This window comes from Bipolaris victoriae (genome assembly GCF_000527765.1).
Source record: "Bipolaris victoriae FI3 unplaced genomic scaffold scaffold_10, whole genome shotgun sequence".
NCBI classification, from domain to species: Eukaryota; Fungi; Ascomycota; class Dothideomycetes; order Pleosporales; family Pleosporaceae; genus Bipolaris; species Bipolaris victoriae.
Genome location: NW_014575382.1, coordinates 296601 through 317436, shown reverse-complemented (window position 1 = coordinate 317436; position 20836 = coordinate 296601). Strand labels below are relative to the sequence as shown.

Below are 20836 nucleotides of genomic sequence, written 5' to 3'. Positions count from 1 at the left end.
TCATGTTCTTTTCTGTAAAATTGCAGAAAATCTTCAGTGACGCTCTCTCAGTGTGACAGTTGCGACAATCAACATATTTCCGTGCTCCGAGCGTGCTTGTGCTCCGAAACCAGCTGGTGTCCCGAATGCAGCTGGTGTTCCGAACCCAGCTGATGCATTCCGATACAAGGCCGCTCCCCGCACTACACTATCAACTAACCGTGTCCAACCGACCCGCGGTTGTCAGTCATTACGCCCTACGCGCCCTAGCTCCAAACTACTTGACCTTTGTTGCTACTGTGTATTTATTTCTAGTTGTGTATCGTTCTTGTCGTCATCCAAGACATCGCTTACATACATTGTCACACCCAAGTCTTTGCGGGGTCAAGTTTATAGTACGTTTACCAGGGTTACCGGCTACCTATCACGCCCTACGACACTCTTAGGCCAACGCACTAATAATCTCCAAGACAACCACCCAAAGACAACAGAAACATTGCCAACTGTGTAACAACATTAGAGCAAAGCAATAGCTAGGCCTACCCATCATGGCGGAAAACAAAATCCCCCTCGGGCGTTACATGTGGGAACGTATCCATCAAATCGGTGTTGACACGATCTTCGGTGTACCAGGCGACTTCAACCTCCAATTTCTCGACCATATTTTCCACGTCGATGGCCTGAAGTGGACTGGCAACCAAAATGAGCTGAATGCATCTTATGCCGCAGACGGCTATGCCCGCATCAAGAACGTGCCCGGATGTTTCGTCACCACTCATGGTGTCGGTGAATTGAGCGCACTGAATGGTATTGCGGGCAGCATGTCTGAGAACGTAAAGGTCATACATGTTGTAGGACAAACTACGCGCGCGATGCAGAAGAGCCATATGATGATTCATCATAGCATTGGCACGAAGCCAAATCACCAAGTATACAACAAGGCTAGTGAGGGGCTACGATTTGCCGCTGCAGAGCTCTGGGACATTGAAAATGCGCCAAGCGAGATTGACCGCGTACTCCGAGAGTGTGTGATCAAGAGCGGGCCAGTGTACATTTTTTTGCCATTGGATCTGAGTGCCGAGTTGGTGGACAAGAGTTTACTGGACAAGAAAATCGACCTGGCCCCACAAGTCGATGAGAAGGCACAGGAAAAGGCAATCAATGCTATTACCAGTGCTATCGCTGAGGCCAAACAACCAACCATCGTAGTAGATGCGCTTGTGCACCGGTTCGGTGCCATCAAAGAAGCTCAAGAGGTAGTCAGGAAGCTCAATGTTCCGTTCTTCTCGACAAACATGGGCAAAGGCATCGTCGACGAGACCGAAGAGACATTTGTCGGCGTATGGAATGGCGAAATTAGTACTCCAGGTGTCAAGGAAGTCGCAAAAGCCGCTGATCTGGTCATAACGCTGGGATATGTCCCATGTGACACCAACACGGCTGGTTTCTCGAGACAGTTGGACGAAGGGAAAGTGATCCACATCAACCCCTTCGATGTTCTTGTAAGTTCCTCCAATTACCAACATTAGCTTTTGCATTTAGTGTTTTGGTACTAATAATAGAATTCAGGTCAAGGGCACGTCTTATCCATCCACCTCCATACAACCACTCCTCGCCGCTCTATCTGCTTCTCTCCCCTCACCAGCCAAACACTCAATAGCCAAGCCACAGCTTCCCCCTCCACGCACCCCTCTGGATGCAGATGCCAAGCACCTAACGCAATCCTGGCTCTGGCCCACGATAGAAGCCTTCCTTAAGTCCGGTGACGTCGTCATCAGCGAAACAGGTACCTCGAACCCCGGAATCGGCGATATCACCTTCCCCAAAGACATTACTCTCGTAACGCAAATCTACTACGGCAGCATTGGTTTTGCGACTGCAGCCACGCTGGGCGCCGATTTGGCAAGGCGCGAGCTAGAGGCAGCGAACAAGCGTAACAAGGGAAGGACGATACTGGTTACTGGCGACGGATCCATGGCATTGACAATCCAGGAGATTGGCACCATGATCAAGGCAAAGTGCAAGACTGTAATATTTGTCATCAACAACGAGGGATATACCATTGAGCGATTGATTTGGGGTGCTCGACAGCGTAAGTATCCTTTTCCTCATCTCGCTTTTTTCTTTCACTCACAATTTCTAGCATACAACGACATCGTCCCTCACAACTACTCTCACCTCCTCCCCCTGTACCACCACCCAGACCCGGCCTCGTCGTTCCACCGCGCGGCAACAAAGGAGGAACTCACCGCTATCCTGGCGAAACCTCAGGTGCAGCAACCCGAGAACGTGCAGCTTGTAGAGTTGGTGCTGGACAAGCTGGACACGAGCTGGAAGCTCGGCACAACGCTGGCGTGGAGAAGTGAGGAGCACAAGGAGTATCTAACGCGAGAAGGCTTTGTAGATACATATGGTGGATGGAGTCTCGAAGAAAAAGCCGGTGGAAGCGTGAAGTGGAGTTAGATAAATCTCCTTCTTCTTTTTCTCTTGTCATTCTCGTAAACTTTTTTCTATATCACTCCGAAAGATATGTCATACCCGTCGGAATATCTAATTCCACACATAGATGATATGATGAAGAAAAAAAAGAAAATCTACGCAAAGACCGCAAGCAAACAAAACCATACTACGCAAATCTCATATAGCACCAGCGGCGTCTTATCCCACGTTGCCATGACAGCAGCAAAGCCGCATCTCAGCGGTATCGTAGATGCCATCATAAGCCTATTTCCCTGCAGCGTGAAAATGAGTTGGTACCATCCCACTGCTACAGTAGCAAGTCCTTTTTTTTCACAGAATTAGTGTTAGCAACGGGGTTGTTTGACAAAAGCAAAGTAGATAATACTGGTATGTAGGATGAAGAAAAGGGAGGGAAATTGGGTGGATTTACCGATTGATTGCAAGGCCCGATCCGAAGCTTCTACGCCGGTTATAGCGGCGTATTCTTGCGTGTTGACGAAGCTGTATGCGCCGAGGGCCATGTTGACGAGGGAGTGCATGATCAGAAGCATGCGGGCCATGCGGGAGAAGGGTGACATTTTTTTGCTTTCTTTCCCGTGATTGAATGAGTTGGGATGTATGGTTGTGTTTGGATTGGGTTATTGGAAGATGTAGTGTGGAGATTGAATGTAAGCTGGAGTAGTTGATGCTGGGATGTTGACAAGACGACGAAAGTGGGTACCTCTGTTTAGATAAGCGACTGGGGTTTTTTCCTGTTGCAAGGCTTTTTACTTGGGTTGGCGCTAGCAAGCTAGGTATGCTGGCAAGCTGCCAATTCGAGATTGGCAATCCTGACGTTATTGGCGTGGGAGTTTTGAGTGTGTCCCTCGTCCGATTTCCATCACAGGGAATACAGGGCATATAGTAAATACAGAGACATGGTACACACAAGAGTGTCATTAATGATATTTGATACGTGAATTAAAGGCATAGTTCATTATACAAACAAGAACGCTCCCATGGATGCTGGATAATGCCGTATTCAACAGGTCGGCTAGAAGAAAGGCTGGTATAAGAAAAGGCCGAAAAGAAAAACGCTGAAGAGTGCTGAAGCATCGCTCGCTGGCAATGTGAGTCGGTAGTTATACAAAAAATGAAGTAAGAAGAAGATATGGTGATTATGCGCCCAGCGCTATAAGCCTGCTCTTTATATCCGTTGGCCTCATCATCTGGTTGATGACCACACTAGACATGGCTCCCATGCTGACAAGGGAGACGTATCCCGGTGCAACCTCGTTCGCCAACACTTCCACACACTTCATTGCCTCGTCTTTTGAGATGGGAGTTCGGATGGAGCCTCGCAGGGCCTGTATAAGAGCGGTAGTAGAGAAAGAAACACGAGATCCAGGTTTGCTGGCACAAAGGAGGGAGAGGACGCCAATAACTTCTGGAGTACGTTGCAGTGCTGCTCTTCGTTGGAGCTCGGCAGGACTAGGGGCCGCGGGTCCAGCTTTGGCGGCTTCTTGTTTGGCGAGGATGCGGTCGAGAAGATTGGTTTTGCGAACGGCAGCGAATTCGGTGATTTTGGGTTGTGCAGGTTGAGTCTGTTGGGTTTGGCCTGTAGTAGACTCGTTTTCTTTGTCTGTCGCTGACCTTGTCTTCTTTTGTGCACGTCCTTGCTGAACGCTTTCCTTGAACTCCCTCAGCCTCTTACGTCCTTTCTCTTGTGAGGGTGCAAGTGCGATAAGCGATTCGCATGTGGTGATCTCGGCAAGGGGAAGTTGGCTGAGGAATTTTGAGATGGAAGCGTCGTCGAGGAAAGTCTCCATGGTTGCTTGCTTGACGTCGGTCTTCTTTGGGCGTCCCCGTCCGCGTTTGGGTACGGCAATAGGTCGAGCCGACATCTTCTGCGATGCACACCATTGCGACCACAATGTGTCTAGGCCCTCCTTGAACATTTCTTGCAGGCCTTGTTCGTTCATGTGCGTCATTCCGTTCATCATTGGGCTGTTTTCCTTAATCTCGATGCAAATCTTGCCATGGCCATAGTCGGATAGGTAGTAGGGGTTGTTGGCGCCAGAAGGGCCGTGATCGAGGATGCCGATGAGCAGCCGGACGTCATCGTAAGTAACCTTGCGCTGGCGCCATACCAGAGTCGTAGATGCAGTCAAGGCTTGGAGATCTGCGGGTGTTGAGACGCCATTGTGCGCGTAATGTAGTGAGAGGGCAGTCAGAAAGGACGAGTGGAGTGCGAGAAGGTTGACGAGCTCGGCCGGGAGCTGGCCAGGAGCAATGGGCGACATTGTTGAAGATAGAGGTGAGAATGGTACGGCGATAAGATACGTGGATCGATGTCGATAAGAAAAATGCCGTGCGGGCGTCGCTTTGTGGTGTAAAGGAGATGGGGTGCAGTATATGGGTAGAGGGGGTATGTAAAACAGGGAAGGGAAAGGAAGGAAGGAGAGACACGCTTGACGCGTTGCGCGTTCGCGTCGCGTAACTAAGGCCCCACCCATTTGAAACCCAAACGAGCAATTGCCCCGCCCTATGGCAGCGCGTCCACCATTCATTCTTCTCCATACACGTCTAGACAATGACGCGCTGAGTTAGGCAATATTCTCTACTATCGAATGATATCATGTTCTCCTTCATCATCCCGCACTTGCATGCAAACGCCATGCAGCTGGTCTCTTGTACCACACGCGAACCACTACACGACAGGAAAAACCAACAGTGGTATATGTATGAGTATTACATTATGCTACCGAGATGAAGGAACTGACGCCCATGTACTCCAATGCTCATGCAAAGTGTCAGAAGGATGCTTCTGCTCTCTTCTGCTCTTACCATCACCACACCAATAGCACACTCATGCCTCATACTTTACTTGCTTCCACCAAACCAGCCGCCGAACCAGCCCGTTGCCTTTGCCGCCTTGTCCTCGACGACGGCATCAAACTTGTTTGCCGCTGCGTTGACCTGCTTGCCGGCTTGGTGCAGCTCTTGTTCAGCAAGCACCTTTGCATGCTCGTACTGCTTTTTCGCGTCGGCGCTGTAAGCATCGAACCTCTTCTCCAGTCTGTTCGCCTCCGCCTTGGCTTGGTCGGCCTGGTCGAAGTTAGGGCATGTTGCAAACAAGGCAAGACTATTCCAAACTTACGTATTGTTGTGCGGTAGCGCGTACTGCCTCGTAACCCTCCTCAGCTGCCTTCTTCGCTTCCTTGTCCTGGCCAGGGTAGTCGCCTCTCAGTCTGCGCGCAGCAGTCGCCGCATCGTCTATGTATCAGTCAGCTTGCGCTCTGTTCAAAGCGACGCTCAATGACGCACGTTCTGCTTTCTTCTCGGCAAGCTTCGGGTCGCCTCCAGCGCTGTAGAGGTAGTAAGTCGCTCCACCAAGAGCAGTAATACCACCGTAGGTCAGAAATTTGCGAGACATGTTGACTGGGATGATTGTTTTTTGAAAAAAAAAGGTTTTTGGATTTGAAGAGGGATTAGATTGTGCGAACTTGCAAATCAAAAATGAAGAATCATCGCTGTTAAGAAAGAGGGGAAGACTTTCAAGGCAGCACAGCTGGTGTGACGTAATTCCTGCGCAGTTGGATGATCCAACTACGCGTGCGAACTAAATCGCCAAACTAGTGAACTCCTCGAAAAGCATCATGACTGTTGGGAACCACACGCCATTCATTCGGCAGTTTTGCTTCTGCTCACGTACCTCCGTTTTTCCGTAGCTTTTAGCGCGACTAGCAATTTAGTTGCGCGGTGTTTGACAATCCTCGGGCGTGCGTGCATCGTCCTAACCACGAACCCCCTATACACCAACCTTAGCACCCTTCGCAGCAACGTGTTCACGACCCCGAGCGATACGCTACGAATCGATCCTCGCTTCCTCGTAAAAAATCATCAGACTCTCCGGAGCTCCAGACGCAGCGTGGCGCGCCTGTCAAACCACATCGACCTCATGTCTCGGCGATAGCAACGGCGTCCGCCTTCGACCTCCTTCCTACACATACCTAGCTCAACAGCATGGCCGACCAGCCAATAAGCCTCGTCGACCACACAAATGGCGACAATACGCCTTCGACGACCGTCACACAATCCGAGCAGCAACTCACGAACGCCAGCTCCCACATCGACATCCTCTACGAAAACCAGCGCGGTTGGTTCGTGTTCGGCATACCGCTCTTCTCCTCCAAGGCGCTATGGAACCTAAGAATCGATCCTGCGCCCTGGCAAGATGCCAAGTTCAAGCCCTCGGCTGTCAACATCACAAACGCACAGGTGCCTGACCCGAGCTGGGTATGGGACTGGAAAACTTGGTATGTCGACATGAGCTTGGACGTCGATGAGGAAGGCTGGCAATACAATTTTTTGTTCAAGGGCTCAGCGTGGCATGGCAACCATCCGTGGTTTCATAGCTTTGTCCGCCGGCGACGCTGGTTGCGAAGACGTGTTAAGCAGAGACTGCCACCCAAGACCAGAGCAAACGCCAAGGAACGCATGTTTGGTGAGCAATTTAGTATTGGTACAACCTTGGCTCGATCCACGACATTTGGCACTGGCAGCGGTCTGTTGGACAGCTCTCAAACTAGTTTGGACGAAGAGATCAGAGATATTGCCACATTGATGAGGAAGCTGAAGGCTGCTGCAATCGACCGCGAGAAGATTGTTTACATACACAAGTTCATTAATGATGGGGGTGAGGAATTACACTATCTTGCAGAACAGGTACACATTCCCCACGTGCGTTTCTTGAATCCGATCACACTAACACATGCAGATTCCTGCAATCATGTCCATGCTTATTTTCCAAAATTCACGCCGCCAACTTCTCTCGACGCTGATGGACCGTTTTGATGCTGCAAAAGAACACCGCGAACAACACGAAAAAGACGGAAAGCCTGAAGGTGAGGCCGAGGAACGCCGAATCAACAACCTGCTCAAAGCCGTCGAGGCAGCGGATAACGAGTGCAAGAAGTTGGAGTATTGGAGTGATATCAAGAATCTGACCGAGGAGGGCAAAGCGGGTAATGCAACAGATCCAGGAATGGGCTGGGACGAGAAATGGCAGGGTCTCGACGTCAGCGGGGCCAGCTATCCTGAGAAATGAGTAATCGCGGGCATTGATTGGAGTTCACCGGAGTTGATGTATTTGCGGGGCGTTGGCGGAGTTGACATTCGGCGTTGGTCGGAGCATTGGCAGCATTGGCAGCGTAGCAACAGCTTGAGCAGACGTAGATTGTTGTGGTAAGCATGAATATTATTACGCTATACCCGACTAACTTGTGTCTTTGCCAATCTCACTCGAATTGGACCTCTGATATCCTCCAAGCTCTCTGCGGCCACCACTTCTCCTTTTTGCATAACTTCAACTTCGCCAGATGCTCGTTTCTCCCACAATAGCTGTCGTATAATGTCCATAGTGTCTCTCCATGTTGTTGCGTTCAACGTGTCCAGCTCCGCGCCGGACAATGCACGTGCGATCTCGGAAGGGCAGATCGTCTTTGGCCAAGCCCGAGTGGTGAGCAGACGATCGGCATGATTTAGGATGAGACTGCGCTGGTTGTCATTCAGAGACATTGGTCTGGTGTCTTCAAGAACTTTTTGTGTAGCATGAACGATATTGATGGTCGCAGACAGGGATATTGAAGCTTCGCAGAAAGAACCCTGGGCCAATCTGGGTCTTGAAATCTGGATGAGATCCGTTCGCTAGATCTCTCGTCCACCGATCTACAACAAGCTCCCCACCATCTTGGACCGATGTCCCAATCCGTCAACGTCAGAGCGTCCAATCGGCGCGCAACAAACAACAAAATAACCCGACAAATATTTTTTGTTTCGCGCATCTTCCCTCTCTGTGAACCGAGTCTGCCGGCACAATTACTAAAAGAATTGGCGATTTGTGGACTTGCTGTCTATCTTGGTTCTTGTCATGCCGCACCGGCTACCCCACGCCCTCCGAGAGCTAGTTGCCGCGGGGCAGCTTCTCTCTTCTCCGGCGCGTCTGTTATCAAGCTCACCTCTGCCTTTAAATCCTTCGCCAGTCTCTGCACTGCTTGGTCGGACTTCGTCGCGATTCTGTCATACCGGATCATCCATCCCAAAACTTCAAGCAACTACTTCCGCGCAGCCTCTCCAGACCAAACGACAGTATTCGTGGCCCAGGATGACTGGAACAGAGGATTCAAAGGAGGTTCGCAAGTACCTCCAGCAGAGCCATGACCGTATCTTTGAGAACAACAAGAAATGGGCCGAGGAGATGAAGAAGAAGAACCCTGCGTTCTTTGAAAATATGAGCGCGGGTCAAGCTCCCGAGTATCTTTGGATTGGTGAGTCAATCTTTGTATGAAGTAGCCAAAGTCATTCCGGAGAGCCGGCTGGGCAATCAACTGGCTACCCAACTGGTCTCAATAGCCTGGGTCGCCTTGCAAAACACTCAGTTGTAGACCAAATCGAATGAAGCAATCACTGACCGCGCTTCCTCCAGGCTGCTCCGACTCCCGTATCCCAGCCGAAGCCATCACTGGCCTCGAGCCCGGCGAGATGTTCATCCACCGCAACATCGCCAACCTCGTTTGCAACATCGATCTCAACGTCATGTCCGTCGTAAACTACGCCGTGCGCCACCTCAAAGTTAAGCACATTGTCGTCTGTGGCCACTACGGCTGCGGTGGTGTCAAAGCCGCCATGACCCCCAAGGACATGGGTCTCTTGAACCCCTGGCTACGAAACATCCGCGACGTATACCGTCTGCACCAAAAGGAGCTCGACGATGTCATTGCCAATGGTGGAACCGAGGACGACAAGTATAACAAGCTTGTCGAGCTCAATGTGTATGAGCAGTGCAGGAATATTATCAAGACAGCTGCTGTACAACAATCTTGGGCTGAGAATGAGTTCCCCGTTGTGCATGGATGGGTGTTCGGGTTCCATGATGGAATGCTGAAGGATCTCAACTTTGACCATGAGGGTCAGCTTAAGGAGATTCAGAAGATTTACGATTTGACAAAGGATATGTAGATAACATGGCTGTTGTTCTTTGGGCAGGGGCTGGGGGACTGTTGTTGTATAAGTAGATATGAGTCTAGTAAGGAGTTGGCGGTGAGAGATGATCTAGGGTCATATGTAAATACGACCGATTTAGGAGTCGCATGTTCAATTGATGAGTTTGTATCGATCCCCGAGTCTATGTTTAGGTGATGATTTCTAACGTTTTCTCTCCAAAGGCATGAGGAATAAGACACTGATCACTCTCAACAACGCAGTCAAAAAAATGCTTGCAATATCATTTCAACCCTTTTCTGCCACTAACTACATATCTCTCGTCTAACATTCACCCACGGATAACAGTAGACTAGAACATATTTGAATTATCTCCCTTATACGAGAGGGGTGTTCACCATTGTACTAGATGGTCCTCTTCTGGGATTTAGATATACCCACATGCGCACACACTTAGAAGTAATCAAGCAATCAATCCGAGATACTATATTGTGCCTAATCAACACAGATATTCCTATCGATTGAATCTATCCAAGCAAATAAACCAACGAAATCAACCCAAGAAATCAACTTCTCCCAATCTAACTATTAACAACCTGTCTATTCAATACCTCCCTTTTTCCCCGTCGCGAACAAACAACCCGGCGTTTTACCAACACCACACCTGCAAATTTTACTCTGACTGCAAAGGTATTTTTTCGATAACCCGATTCCGGCAGGTTAAGCTGTGTGGCCTGCCATTCTTCTCTGACATAATTGATCTAAGACGCTATATAGCAAACAGAGAGGAAGAAAAAGTCAAGTCACACATCTACAAAAAAGAGGCCTGGCCGTAGCGAAGGGCGTCTAGTACGCGTGCTTTTTTCCGAAGCAGATATAACTAAGAGTCTTGCATGTAAACTCGTACAGTGAATATATTGGAGATTACGGAGGTAGTGAGCCAAGGACAGTGGATTTGAAGATCCGGTTTCTACGGCAGTAGACCTAACAATTATTACTTTCCCGATTTTCTTGACCTACAGCTCTAAATCACGCTCATTTCATTTAAACAGCCTTGTGTTAACTATTAATTAGCCGTCCGAAGGGAGGGTAGATATAGGAAATTCTCTTAGGATTTACAGTAATCACGTAACGAAAGACCAGTTTCAAGAAAACTTTTTTAGCACCACAACTTAGAAGATCTCTACTGCGGTGTTAGCAGTACAAATACAAGATCCATTTTATTAGAAATATAGAGAGGTTTGAGTTTGGTATGTTTTTTGAATGGCGAGGAGGAAGAAAAATCGAAGCGCTCTTTATATAGAAAAAAGTGGTCTTCGGGAAATTATTGAACGGAAAGTCTGCCCTCTTGAGTTTGCTGATATTCTGCGACTTACATAAGCTTACGTTGAATGTGCAGCTGCATAGAGAAAGTTTTCTGGATACGGTTGTCAGCGCCATGTACGCTGATACGACAGGTGGTTTTTGCAGATGATCTGACTGATTTTGTATCTATAGCATGAAATGTATACGCGTGTCGTGGTATCTACAGTCAAGGTTCCAGCCGAAGCTTAAGGTTGGCTATTTGCTCCGAAAAGTATGTACAGAAAAAACTGTTCTGAGCAAAGCTTTCTGTTATGCCTACGTTGTTCATTACTGTTGAACGAGTGAGAACTCACAACGATACTTTCCATGGTATTGGCTTTGAGAATCTGCAGGTGCTCAGGTTTGTTGTTTCGTAATACGATTTTTTTTACGTGCATTGATATCAGCTAGGCATATAGCTTTGGACTAGAGACGAGTAAGAAAATATAAATAGGTAATGCAGATGCGCAAAGAAGATTGTACAGTTACATCACGCAGTGGAATGTCAATGTCAGTGTTGGTACCTGAAACTCAGGTTCAATAGCACGTCACTAAAATAGATAAAGTTTTCGCTGTTACTTCCTAGTGTCAAACAGCCCGTGCTTTGCAGTCTAGTTCTTAAATATGCAGACACTCTGGCAGCACCGATTCATGGGTACACAGCACACACAACGATTCTGTAAAGAAGATACTGTGCTTGAATAAGAACAACAGTGTGTGCAAAAGACGTGTCTTCAAGATTCAGCTAACACATCAGTGATGCCCATAAAGTTGGCTAAAAATCACGCAGTGACGTGGTTCCGCCTATGAAAGGCGCCACCTATGTAGGTATACCCTGACGTACGATCCATGTCGCTATACTAGTGACATCTTTCAGAAGCTCAAGAAACTTGCCTTTCTTTGTTCGCCGACGCGGGTAAGGCAAGCAAGAGATCATCTGCGGGGTACAAAAGATTTACATACATAGCCTCAAGCCATCTTACCCTGCATGACGACAAATGGTACCGTACCCGCAGGGCAAAAAGATTTACAAATCTCTCGACAAGCCATCTTGCCCTGCATGACAATGATGCATACAGGTCCGCGGCAGAAGCAAAAAAGAAAGATCTCGAGCCCGACGTGGGGGTCGAACCCACAACCTTGAGATAACCAATCGAGTCTGATCAGGACGTGAAAGCTAAGAGTCTCACGCTCTACCGATTGAGCTAGCCGGGCGTTGTTTGCTTACTAATGATTTTTTTTGGATTTGGTCAAAATATGTAGGTGCAGACAAAAGGATGGAAATCTTCGGACCGCGGTGACATCCCTTGCTAATGTAAGGTCCTGTTGGTTGGCCGCAACTCCGTTACAAGTCCGCTGCCAAAAGTAAACTAGCGCCAGTCACACCACGCGAACCATGGATGACGCTGACAGATTATGAAACATCCTTTTTAGCGTTAGCGCCCAGTCCGTAAGTGGCGTGCGAAACCGAGAAACAACCCTAGATCTGTGTTTGCTTTTTTTGCACAAGGGTCCAGATTGCTTGGTACTCAGTGATCGCGCGTGTGGTATTCGGGTTTCAATGAGACGGTATGGTACGCGGAGTTGGCCAACAGTGTCTGGATGTAAGGCTATTGCGATTGGTAGCCCGATGTTCCGAGATCCAGGTCTGTTCGCGAGTCATGTCAAAGCTCTACCCCTTTAACGATATCCACCCAAAATATCCAAGGCCTTGGAATAGAAATTTCACCGGTAACGAAAGGGCCGAGTTCTGGCACTGAGCACTCAGATCTGTGCGGAGGGTGATGTGGTGTGATGGTAGCGATGCTCCAGATTGGATTTTAGGTTTACGATGCAAAAGGGTACCAAAAATGTTAAATGTGCGATACGTAGCTATACCTCCGTGTTCGGAATCGCATACATTTCATTGGGAAAGTTATTTCATTGTCAGCTTAGCAGATGAGCAACTCTTTGCTAGATATGGTTAGTGTGGCAAGTTGAACCGTCATCATCAGTCGCAGAGGGTCTTCGTGTGGCATACTCTGTACCAAGCCCTATCATAGCAAGGCTACCCTCAGTATTCTCGTATTTCCGCGGAGGCGGTATGACATTTAGCTCATAGAAAATTACCGACTGCCAATGTTGGTGATCACGGATGTGATTCAGCGGAAGCCGACAGTAATCAATTGTCCCGTCCCAGGCATCACAGGCATTCCGCTGAATACGGTATACAATAAAGTTTATAGTGGGTAGGGATCAGTGGGAGGTAACTGAACATGGAGGTGCTCTTGCATCAACATGACATGCGGCGCGGTCAGCATCTGTTCAAGATATTGTCGGCCTGAATTACCGTCAACAGAAGCCGGGCCACCCGAAGAACCATGTGGTTGTCTCCAGTTTAAGTATACCGACAGACCCATCATTGTCTCGGAAGACGGCGAACTGGTTACCTGTTCAGTTTGATTCCGGAGTTGGAACATCCCCCATACCCACTTCATTCGGAGACGACAATGTCATGGTAGGTAGCAGTAGCATCGGATATGATGCTTACAAGCTCCGTGTGTACAGCGAATGTTACCACATACGTCAATAGCTCCACGAGCCAATGCTTTGATTTACCTAAGATCAACACTCTACTTGGCCTATGCTGCTGTATCCTTGATCCGTTTGTTAGCTCAAAATCTTCTGAGCGAGAGCGTGTGGAGGCTGAATGTCGTACCAGATACACTTGATAGAAGTTCATCATCACTTTGCCGTCTCCTTCCTTGACGAGGTGCGCCCTTGCAGCCCAGTCTTTACTTGACTCCCCCCCTGCCTTAAGGCCGTATTTTACCGTTCCGTACAACATGACTTCGTTAGCGTTTGGACCAAACGGAAATATCTTCAGTGGTGCGTGCGCCCTGCTGGAGACCGTTTCCCACATGGCTTTGCGCAAGGCTAGGATCTCTGGAGCCAAGAGTCAGCCCATCGGGACGAATCAACCGTTGCGGTTCCAGAGAGTAAAGGACTATGGCAGGTATGGAGTGGAGGCTAGATGAAAAAAGCAACGCGCGACAAACCATCTCGGCCTACTGCTATTTTGGAAGCCATGACTAGTGTTGCATCCTTCGTAAAGTATTTGACGTAGTCTTCGTGCGCCTCTGGAGTGTCGGATGTGGCGTAAAAGGTCTGGAAAAACTCCTTGTATGAAGGATCAATCGGAATAGCCGGCGGGTACTGCGAGGCGTAGGCGCTCATTTCGTGGTAATTGCTAGAAAAAAAATCTAGGGCGAATGGAGGCTACAGTTGTTGTACCTCAAACGCCCAGCAAAGCCTCTTTCATCTAAGGTGGGGCTGACGTAATTACTCGATTCTTAGTACGCCTTACGGCGGCTCACCTGACGGGCCGGCGGGAACGGCGTTTTCTTAGCGACGTGCAACTCAACCTCATAAACATACTGATCCTGCTCAGTTTCACCAACAACGCTGTGGTCCTGCCAAGTGTTGCTTCTCTATTATTTTTCTTTTGGCAGGGAAGTGGGGAGGGCCAACATGTAATGAGAGTTAAACGTCTCCACGGAAAGGGACGTCACTGTAGCGGCGCCGACCTTAGGACGCAGCGCTACAGGACCTAGCGTCGACCACAAAAACAAAGAAGGCACCGCCGGTTTTGGGGCGCGCATCTGCGATCTGGAAGTACCTTTGTAGTCGCTCTACTTTACACCCACGGCCTAATGCGCTTTGCCACCGAACCGACGATGTTCGGTCGAGTTCGGTGTTTCTCGACCCAAAAAGTACTCTCCGAAGTACCTGCGCAAGGGTGCTCAAGTCCTGCAGTGCAATAATACGGACCCCACGTGTCATCATAGCACCCCGTGCATGTATCACAGGAATCCCATGCACTCTCGGAGCATGGGAGAAAAATATTTTCCAGCGCTATTCTCCATCAGCAACAATTTGCAGGGGCTCTCTTGCCTAGTAATCACACCCTCAATTTCGATCGCGATTCACGCTAAGCATATCAATTACAAACTACTTGTTCACCCCCCATCAACACTAGACGGCCTTCTCAGCCGCCATGGCCGGCGTCTCAAACCCCTACTTTTTCCTTGGTTCAAGCCAAAATGGTTTACTTGTAGCTCCCGAAGGCATGCAGGTCCATGTGGCTGTGTCCCAGGCCCATGCACACGGCTACGCCATGAACTGCCCTTTCAAATCCCAGAAATCGGGACATGACCTTCTCCGTCAGCTACCCCTGGTCAGGATTTCTCCGTTAACTGGGCTTTTTCGTGGGCCCCTGTCGATCTGTCAGAATCATTGTGGATGTTTCATGTCTTACTAGACTGCCGTATGCATGTAAGTATCGGAGGGCCCTGCAGAAATAATGCCCAGGCTCCCGAAAACTCTCGTCTTACGTGTTGAGAAAGCATACGGCTTGCAACTGCACATCCCAAGACAACTTGACGTGATGCTTTCCTGTTAGGTTGATGTGTACACAATCATCCACGCAATGATGATGGTGTGGCTCAATGATTGACTTAGTACGATCCAACTAGCTTGGCCGCCGTCGTTCGAACCGGTTCAGATCTCGACATATGAATTTTGCCCCAGGCTAAGATTTGACGGGAGCTAACTCGTCTGGGTCACTATTAAGCAACGTGGGTACTTCTTTGGTCCAGGCTCAGCCGTGAACGTCAGAGTAGACCTCGTCTGTGGCGCACAAGCCAGCCAATTCTAGAGTATGGGCGAAGCAGCCCGTCTCGATCGACGCTGGGGTGCTCACACTTCGTGAGATGTGGGCCATTAGCACGCTTTGGTGATTCCAGATCCTGATGGCGCTATGAGGGCATCCGACTACCCGCCCGAAGGTGCGAAAAGTACAAGATCTGGAGTATGGCCCCCGCTGATAATGGGGTTCATCATCTTCACCATCGCCCAGGTATAACTACACTCAAGGCTTAATATCCTTCAGTACATTCTACCCTACTCTTCACAATGGTGTCTCCTTTCGACACTTCGTCTCGGAGACCAGAATACTTCCCTGGACAAGGCCGGCGGTCCAGTGAGATCATGCCTTCCCAATCCCAGGATGTTGCGGTTCCCGCTCATCTCCTACGTGCCACTGGCAATCTTGGATCCAAGCGGGACAACACCGCCACCCATACTGCTGCATGGGAGCCTATACAAGAGAACCCTTTCCTCGACGCAGGGGTAGGAACTATTCGTCGAAATGACACTCAACGGTCCGCCCTTCGAAAAAACAGCTCTCAACGATCAGCTATTCGACAAAACAGCAACCAACGCTCGAGGGGTTTACAACGGAATGGTACTCAGGATTCTACCGATGCCGGACGCACACGAAGCGAAAGCGAACGAAGAAGAAGTGTTCGGTTCTCTAACGCCAGTCCCTTCGACAACAACAGAACTTCACGATACACACTACCCTCACCTGACGAAGAAAGCACAAGGGCTCAGCGAACCCTCTCCTATGTACCTGGCTCAAGCGATGTTCTGACTACTACTCCTCGGGAAAGCCGAGCACCATCACCCAACTTTGAGAGGAGAGCTAGCATATCATCGACCTATTCCAACGACAACCCCTTTGCTTCAAAGCCAAGCTCGGTCAAGAGCGATCCTTTCGCAACAGAAAACAACACGCCTCGTGGGTCGTTTGATGCGCCACCCAAGCAACCTGAACCAGTACATCATGCTAAGCACAAGCGCAAGAACACTCTGCAGTCAGTGGTCGATGGCATCATTCCTGGCTCTTTGCAACGTCGCATGACCAACGCATCTTACTTCCAACGGAGTGAGTTGTTCGGAACCTACGAGAAGGCCAAGCAGAAGGGTATCGAGATCCAGCGCAAGCCATGGGCACAAAACACTTTCGAGTACAGCTTGTATCTCGTTATGATCCTCTTCATATACTTTGTGCTTATTGGTATGCCGCTCTGGAAGGGTGCGGTCTGGTGGATGTACTGGGTTGTCCAAACCAAGTTTGTCCTTCCTGGTGGATTCGGTATCACTCTGGGTATTGCGCTATTGTAAGTTGGTCCTTGTAGACAACTTTGGGCTTTTGCTAATCTCTCCACAGCTACGCCTTTGCTCCTCTTCTTATCCTCTTCGAAAAGGACCCTCCACCTGCCGACTACACCACAGAAACCAAGTATCCATCCACTGTTGATGACACTTGTCTCATGATCCCTTGCTACAAGTCCGCCGGGCTCATTGCCAACACTCTCGAAGCTGCCTTGAAGATCTTCCCTGCATCCCACATCTTCGTCATTGCCAACGGAAACAGTCCCACGCCACTCGACAACACAGAAGAGGTCTGCCGCCCTTACGGAGTCAACCACATCTGGTCGCCCATCGGATCAAAGATTGTTGCTCAGTTCGTTGGCTGCTACGCCGCAAAAGGGTTCAAGAACGTCTTGCTCATCGACGATGACTGCGCCCTTCCCGATAACTTCCCCATCGTCACTGACCGCATGACTGACAAAGTCAAGTGCATTGGTTACACCATCAAATCCGTCGGGCCTAATGGGTCCAAGGGAAACCTTTGCCAACAAGCCCAGGATCTTGAGTACAAGCTTAGTGGTATCCAGCGTGAATTTGCCGGCAAGATCGGTTCTGCTACCTTCCCCCACGGCGCCATCTCCCTCTGGGACCGCGAACTCCTCATCAAGACTTTCCACGAGCACCCCGGTTTCAGTGTATCAGAGGATTGGTTCTTCGGTCACGTCGCCCGCCAGCTTGGTTCGCGCATCAAGATGTGCTCGCAGGTTTTCGTCGAGACCGAGACCCCCACTGCCGTCTTCTTCGCTGGCGGCGGCTCTCGCGGTGGCTTTGGTGAAATGACCATCTTCTCTCAACGTTTCAAGCGCTGGAACTTCTTCTTCGTCAACGGCATGTACTACAACATGGCCTACATCCTCTGCGACTGGAAGCTCGGCTGGTGGGAGATTGGCGCTAAGATCTTTGTCTTCCAAGAGGTAAGCACATATACCTTCGCTACATCGCATCCCTTCACATATATTAACATACACACGTCTAGGTCTACGAAACTCTCCTTTACCTCCTCACTCCCTTCATCCTGCCCATCTCCTTCATCGTCCGCCCCGACTTTTGTGGTTATCTTCTCGCCGCCACAATCGTCATGTACGCCATCAACGTCATCATCTTCAACGAAGTACATCTCCGCCGCAAGAACGAGCGCGTCGGCTGGGTTCTCCTCTACGTCTACTACCTGCCCTACAAGATCGTCCTCACTTTCGTCAACGTCGCAAGCTGCTACTGGTCACTGTACAAGTACGCGCGCTACTTCGCTAAGCGCCACCCCAAGGTCATCGAGGACGAAAAGGCCGTCGAGGTCGTCATTCGCCTTGAGGAAGACCAGGCTTCCAAGCAAGGTGGTCTAGGTCGTCGCCTTACTGTGCGCACCGTTGGTGGTCGCCCCAGTGTTGAGGAGCAGGATGATGACTTGGATACCGCGAGGAACTCGCACGAAGGTGTTGTTGCCCCCCAGCCCATCATGTCCCCTGGCCTCCGTCAGGACTCGAGGCCTACCAGCCATGTGCTGAGGACTGAGGGCGTCGTGGCGAGGGATTACTTTGGTGAGAAGAGCGCGGCACAGGGACGACCGCAGCAAGATGTTTGATCATCCACTCATTTTTTTCCTACATGACTTCTCCTTTTTTTTTTCTTCTTCTTCATCCTTCCTTTACATTATTCCTCTTCTCTTTCTTCTTCTCTTTCAAACAGAACCTTTATACCTTTCTTCATTCCTCTTCGTCGCACATACTTTCTACACACACTTTCTACAAACAACTTCTACACACTTTCTTTTTTTTTTTTTACCTCTTTCCTTGTGTACGATATATAGACTTGGGGGAAGATTGCTCGGTACAGAAAAGAAAAATGCTTTCTGGAAAAGGATGCTCTGCGATATACCTATTTTTTTTTAACTGTGTAATCAGTATTTATGAACATGAAAAAAATTTGCACTATATATTCATTTTTATTTTCTGATACTTTAATCAATGAAAAATTTATGCATTACTCGTCGTGTCTCTTGAATTGTTTCCTGCTCTTGCTTTACCTCCTCTTCCACCGCCACCCCGACCACCTCGACCACCACCCCCTCTGCCTTTCTTCGCTTGCCCAACTTCCTTTTCCCACTCTTCAACATCAACAGCCACACCTTCAGGCAACTTGCCATCGCTCATCAGAACACCCCCATCCTTCTTCCTACTCTCGACGCGCTTGAAAAAGGTATACGGCAAAAAGCCCTGCTCATTGCCCTCTGTCAAAATGACACCATTCTCCGAGATGAAAAACTTGATACCAGCAGCAAGCGCAGCATCGATATCAACGTAGACCAGAATCGTCGAACTCTTGCGCATACCGGATATAACGGGCGCAGCGTCCGCAGATGCAGACGTCGAGTCGAGGGATCTGAATCCAGCGGGCAGTCCAGACGCAAAGTGGATGTGGTTTCTCCCCATGGGACGGAGACCGCCGCTCTTGAGGATGAGGTTCCAGGCGCGCTCGTCGGTGCCGTGGACGACTGTCTCGGGCACGTTTCCGGCTTCGGCGGAGATGGGGACGAGGAGGCCTTCGTTGTCGACCTTGATCGAGTGACCTTGGTTCGCGCGGATGACGTAGTCTGCAGGATCGTCTGATTCCTGTATGCTTTCCAGTTGCTCTGATACAGGCACTTCAGATGATTCCTTGTCAAGTGAAGAGACTGGAATCATGGAGAAGCGCTGTTTCTCGTTGTTTGCGACTGCGTCACGGACTTCTGCAAAGGTGATTTTGAGGCTTTGAAGAGCCTTGGTGTTGAGCTGTGGACTGTTAATTTTTTGCTGCTTGCCAAAAAAAAAGCCAATGAAAACGGATCCATCTGACTACGATTCTCAAAAAGGGATTTCCAAATTCTGGCTCTTTTTTTTTTGTTCCCGATGACTTTGGTTTATGTACACTGCAATTACACACTTACCGCATCTTGGACATTGACATAGCCACCCTTTCCTAATTTCAGTCCCTCCTGGTCAGCTCCATGTCTGAGTAACCAGCTTATCTTCTTTGAAACCTGCACTTCTCTTGGCTGATTGGCCGGATTGCGACTGCCGCCGCCACGACCCCCTCTGGCCATGTTCGTGATAGTCCTGCTGAAGATGCGCGAAATATTTGCGGGGCGAATTTTGACGAATGCGGGGACAAGTTGACAAGATATATCCAGGATTACGTTAGGCAACACTCTGAGTCGAGATGAGTGATGTATGGTGAGTCAAACACGATAGTTCCGAAAAGGCGAATGAGTAGTGAGAAGTATAGGTGATTGGGGAAAAAAGGTTAGCGTCAGATTTGTGCGCAGCAGCCCCGCAATCATTGGTGGCGCTTGCAGAGGCTCTACTTTTGTCACTTGTATGTAAACAGGTTGGGATGCCACCAGATTCAAGTAAGACGACTGTGTTTTCATCCCGAGGAAGACCTGGCTGCTCTTTGCGATACATGTATCCCGCAGGTTCCCGGGAATCTGAATAATGAGGTTGTTTGCAGTAGGAGCTAGGTACCTATGGACACTACCCCATTTACCATATGGTCCCAGCATTTCTTGAGTATGGAAATCGTGAGACCATCTCCTACAGTGTTCTTGTCTATAAGCCATTGAGGCTGATGTGAGATGTCTTAAACACATACGTTCACAAGATCACATCCTTCCTACTTGGAGTCCACTTCCTCACCAGTCTCTCCGATAAGATGCCTGCTATTCCAAAGCATATCTACGTACCACATAGTGTTGATAGAGAAACAACTTTTAAGACCGAGAACCATCAATCAACAAAGTACTTAATTTTCATATCCTAGACATGATATTACCAATCAAGTATAACCGCTTATGTTCAGAGGGAGGACAAAGTACTAGTAATCTTCGAGGCATGCTGCGTAGTACAAGTACACAATGGCATTCCCGTTGTTGGACATCCCTGCATCTGCAGTGCTCCATAGAGCCTAGATATCTTTAGCGCAATTCCTCATAATCAAGCAAATAGTCTTCAACGCATTGCTAAACAATATTATTGACAAGCAAAAGAGTACTACGCTTCTCCTC

General features: G+C 49.1%; 11 protein-coding genes across 11 annotated transcripts; 4 read left to right on the top strand and 7 right to left on the bottom strand.

Annotated features, from left to right (window-relative positions):
* Window positions 1–527: 527 nt before the first annotated feature.
* Window positions 528–2442, top strand: COCVIDRAFT_23277 (hypothetical protein; the record flags this gene model as incomplete). The annotated part of the gene is made up of 3 exons (XM_014705119.1): window positions 528–1481; window positions 1549–2071; window positions 2123–2442. 3 exons carry the CDS (start codon window positions 528–530, stop codon window positions 2440–2442), a joined length of 1797 nt encoding a protein of 598 aa, XP_014560605.1.
* Window positions 2443–2573: 131 nt separating this feature from the next.
* Window positions 2574–3017, bottom strand: COCVIDRAFT_34362 (hypothetical protein; the record flags this gene model as incomplete). Its single annotated transcript, XM_014705218.1, has 2 exons — window positions 2574–2761; window positions 2870–3017. The coding sequence occupies 2 exons, from the start codon at window positions 3015–3017 to the stop codon at window positions 2574–2576; spliced, it is 336 nt and encodes a 111-aa protein (XP_014560704.1).
* A 579-nt stretch (window positions 3018–3596) lies between these two features.
* On the bottom strand, window positions 3597–4721 carry COCVIDRAFT_12697 (hypothetical protein; the record flags this gene model as incomplete). Its single annotated transcript, XM_014705095.1, has 1 exon — window positions 3597–4721. One exon carries the CDS (start codon window positions 4719–4721, stop codon window positions 3597–3599), a length of 1125 nt encoding a protein of 374 aa, XP_014560581.1.
* Window positions 4722–5301: 580 nt separating this feature from the next.
* On the bottom strand, window positions 5302–5854 carry COCVIDRAFT_88760 (hypothetical protein; the record flags this gene model as incomplete). Its single annotated transcript, XM_014705217.1, has 3 exons — window positions 5302–5526; window positions 5579–5694; window positions 5746–5854. 3 exons carry the CDS (start codon window positions 5852–5854, stop codon window positions 5302–5304), a joined length of 450 nt encoding a protein of 149 aa, XP_014560703.1.
* A 590-nt stretch (window positions 5855–6444) lies between these two features.
* Window positions 6445–7528, top strand: COCVIDRAFT_88692 (hypothetical protein; the record flags this gene model as incomplete). The annotated part of the gene is made up of 2 exons (XM_014705216.1): window positions 6445–7146; window positions 7199–7528. The coding sequence occupies 2 exons, from the start codon at window positions 6445–6447 to the stop codon at window positions 7526–7528; spliced, it is 1032 nt and encodes a 343-aa protein (XP_014560702.1).
* A 158-nt stretch (window positions 7529–7686) lies between these two features.
* Window positions 7687–7998, bottom strand: COCVIDRAFT_34359 (hypothetical protein; the record flags this gene model as incomplete). Its single annotated transcript, XM_014705215.1, has 1 exon — window positions 7687–7998. The coding sequence occupies one exon, from the start codon at window positions 7996–7998 to the stop codon at window positions 7687–7689; it is 312 nt and encodes a 103-aa protein (XP_014560701.1).
* A 586-nt stretch (window positions 7999–8584) lies between these two features.
* Window positions 8585–9438, top strand: COCVIDRAFT_12694 (hypothetical protein; the record flags this gene model as incomplete). Its single annotated transcript, XM_014705094.1, has 2 exons — window positions 8585–8747; window positions 8906–9438. 2 exons carry the CDS (start codon window positions 8585–8587, stop codon window positions 9436–9438), a joined length of 696 nt encoding a protein of 231 aa, XP_014560580.1.
* A 3947-nt stretch (window positions 9439–13385) lies between these two features.
* On the bottom strand, window positions 13386–13980 carry COCVIDRAFT_34357 (hypothetical protein; the record flags this gene model as incomplete). The annotated part of the gene is made up of 3 exons (XM_014705214.1): window positions 13386–13400; window positions 13463–13689; window positions 13803–13980. The coding sequence occupies 3 exons, from the start codon at window positions 13978–13980 to the stop codon at window positions 13386–13388; spliced, it is 420 nt and encodes a 139-aa protein (XP_014560700.1).
* Window positions 13981–14237: 257 nt separating this feature from the next.
* On the bottom strand, window positions 14238–14589 carry COCVIDRAFT_34356 (hypothetical protein; the record flags this gene model as incomplete). Its single annotated transcript, XM_014705213.1, has 2 exons — window positions 14238–14330; window positions 14365–14589. 2 exons carry the CDS (start codon window positions 14587–14589, stop codon window positions 14238–14240), a joined length of 318 nt encoding a protein of 105 aa, XP_014560699.1.
* A 1665-nt stretch (window positions 14590–16254) lies between these two features.
* Window positions 16255–18202, top strand: COCVIDRAFT_82860 (glycosyltransferase family 2 protein; the record flags this gene model as incomplete). The annotated part of the gene is made up of 3 exons (XM_014705212.1): window positions 16255–16766; window positions 16817–17714; window positions 17777–18202. Coding segments are annotated over 3 exons (1836 nt in total), but the record flags the coding sequence as incomplete, so codon positions are not given.
* A 568-nt stretch (window positions 18203–18770) lies between these two features.
* Window positions 18771–19876, bottom strand: COCVIDRAFT_12691 (hypothetical protein; the record flags this gene model as incomplete). Its single annotated transcript, XM_014705093.1, has 2 exons — window positions 18771–19565; window positions 19721–19876. 2 exons carry the CDS (start codon window positions 19874–19876, stop codon window positions 18771–18773), a joined length of 951 nt encoding a protein of 316 aa, XP_014560579.1.
* Window positions 19877–20836: the final 960 nt, after the last annotated feature.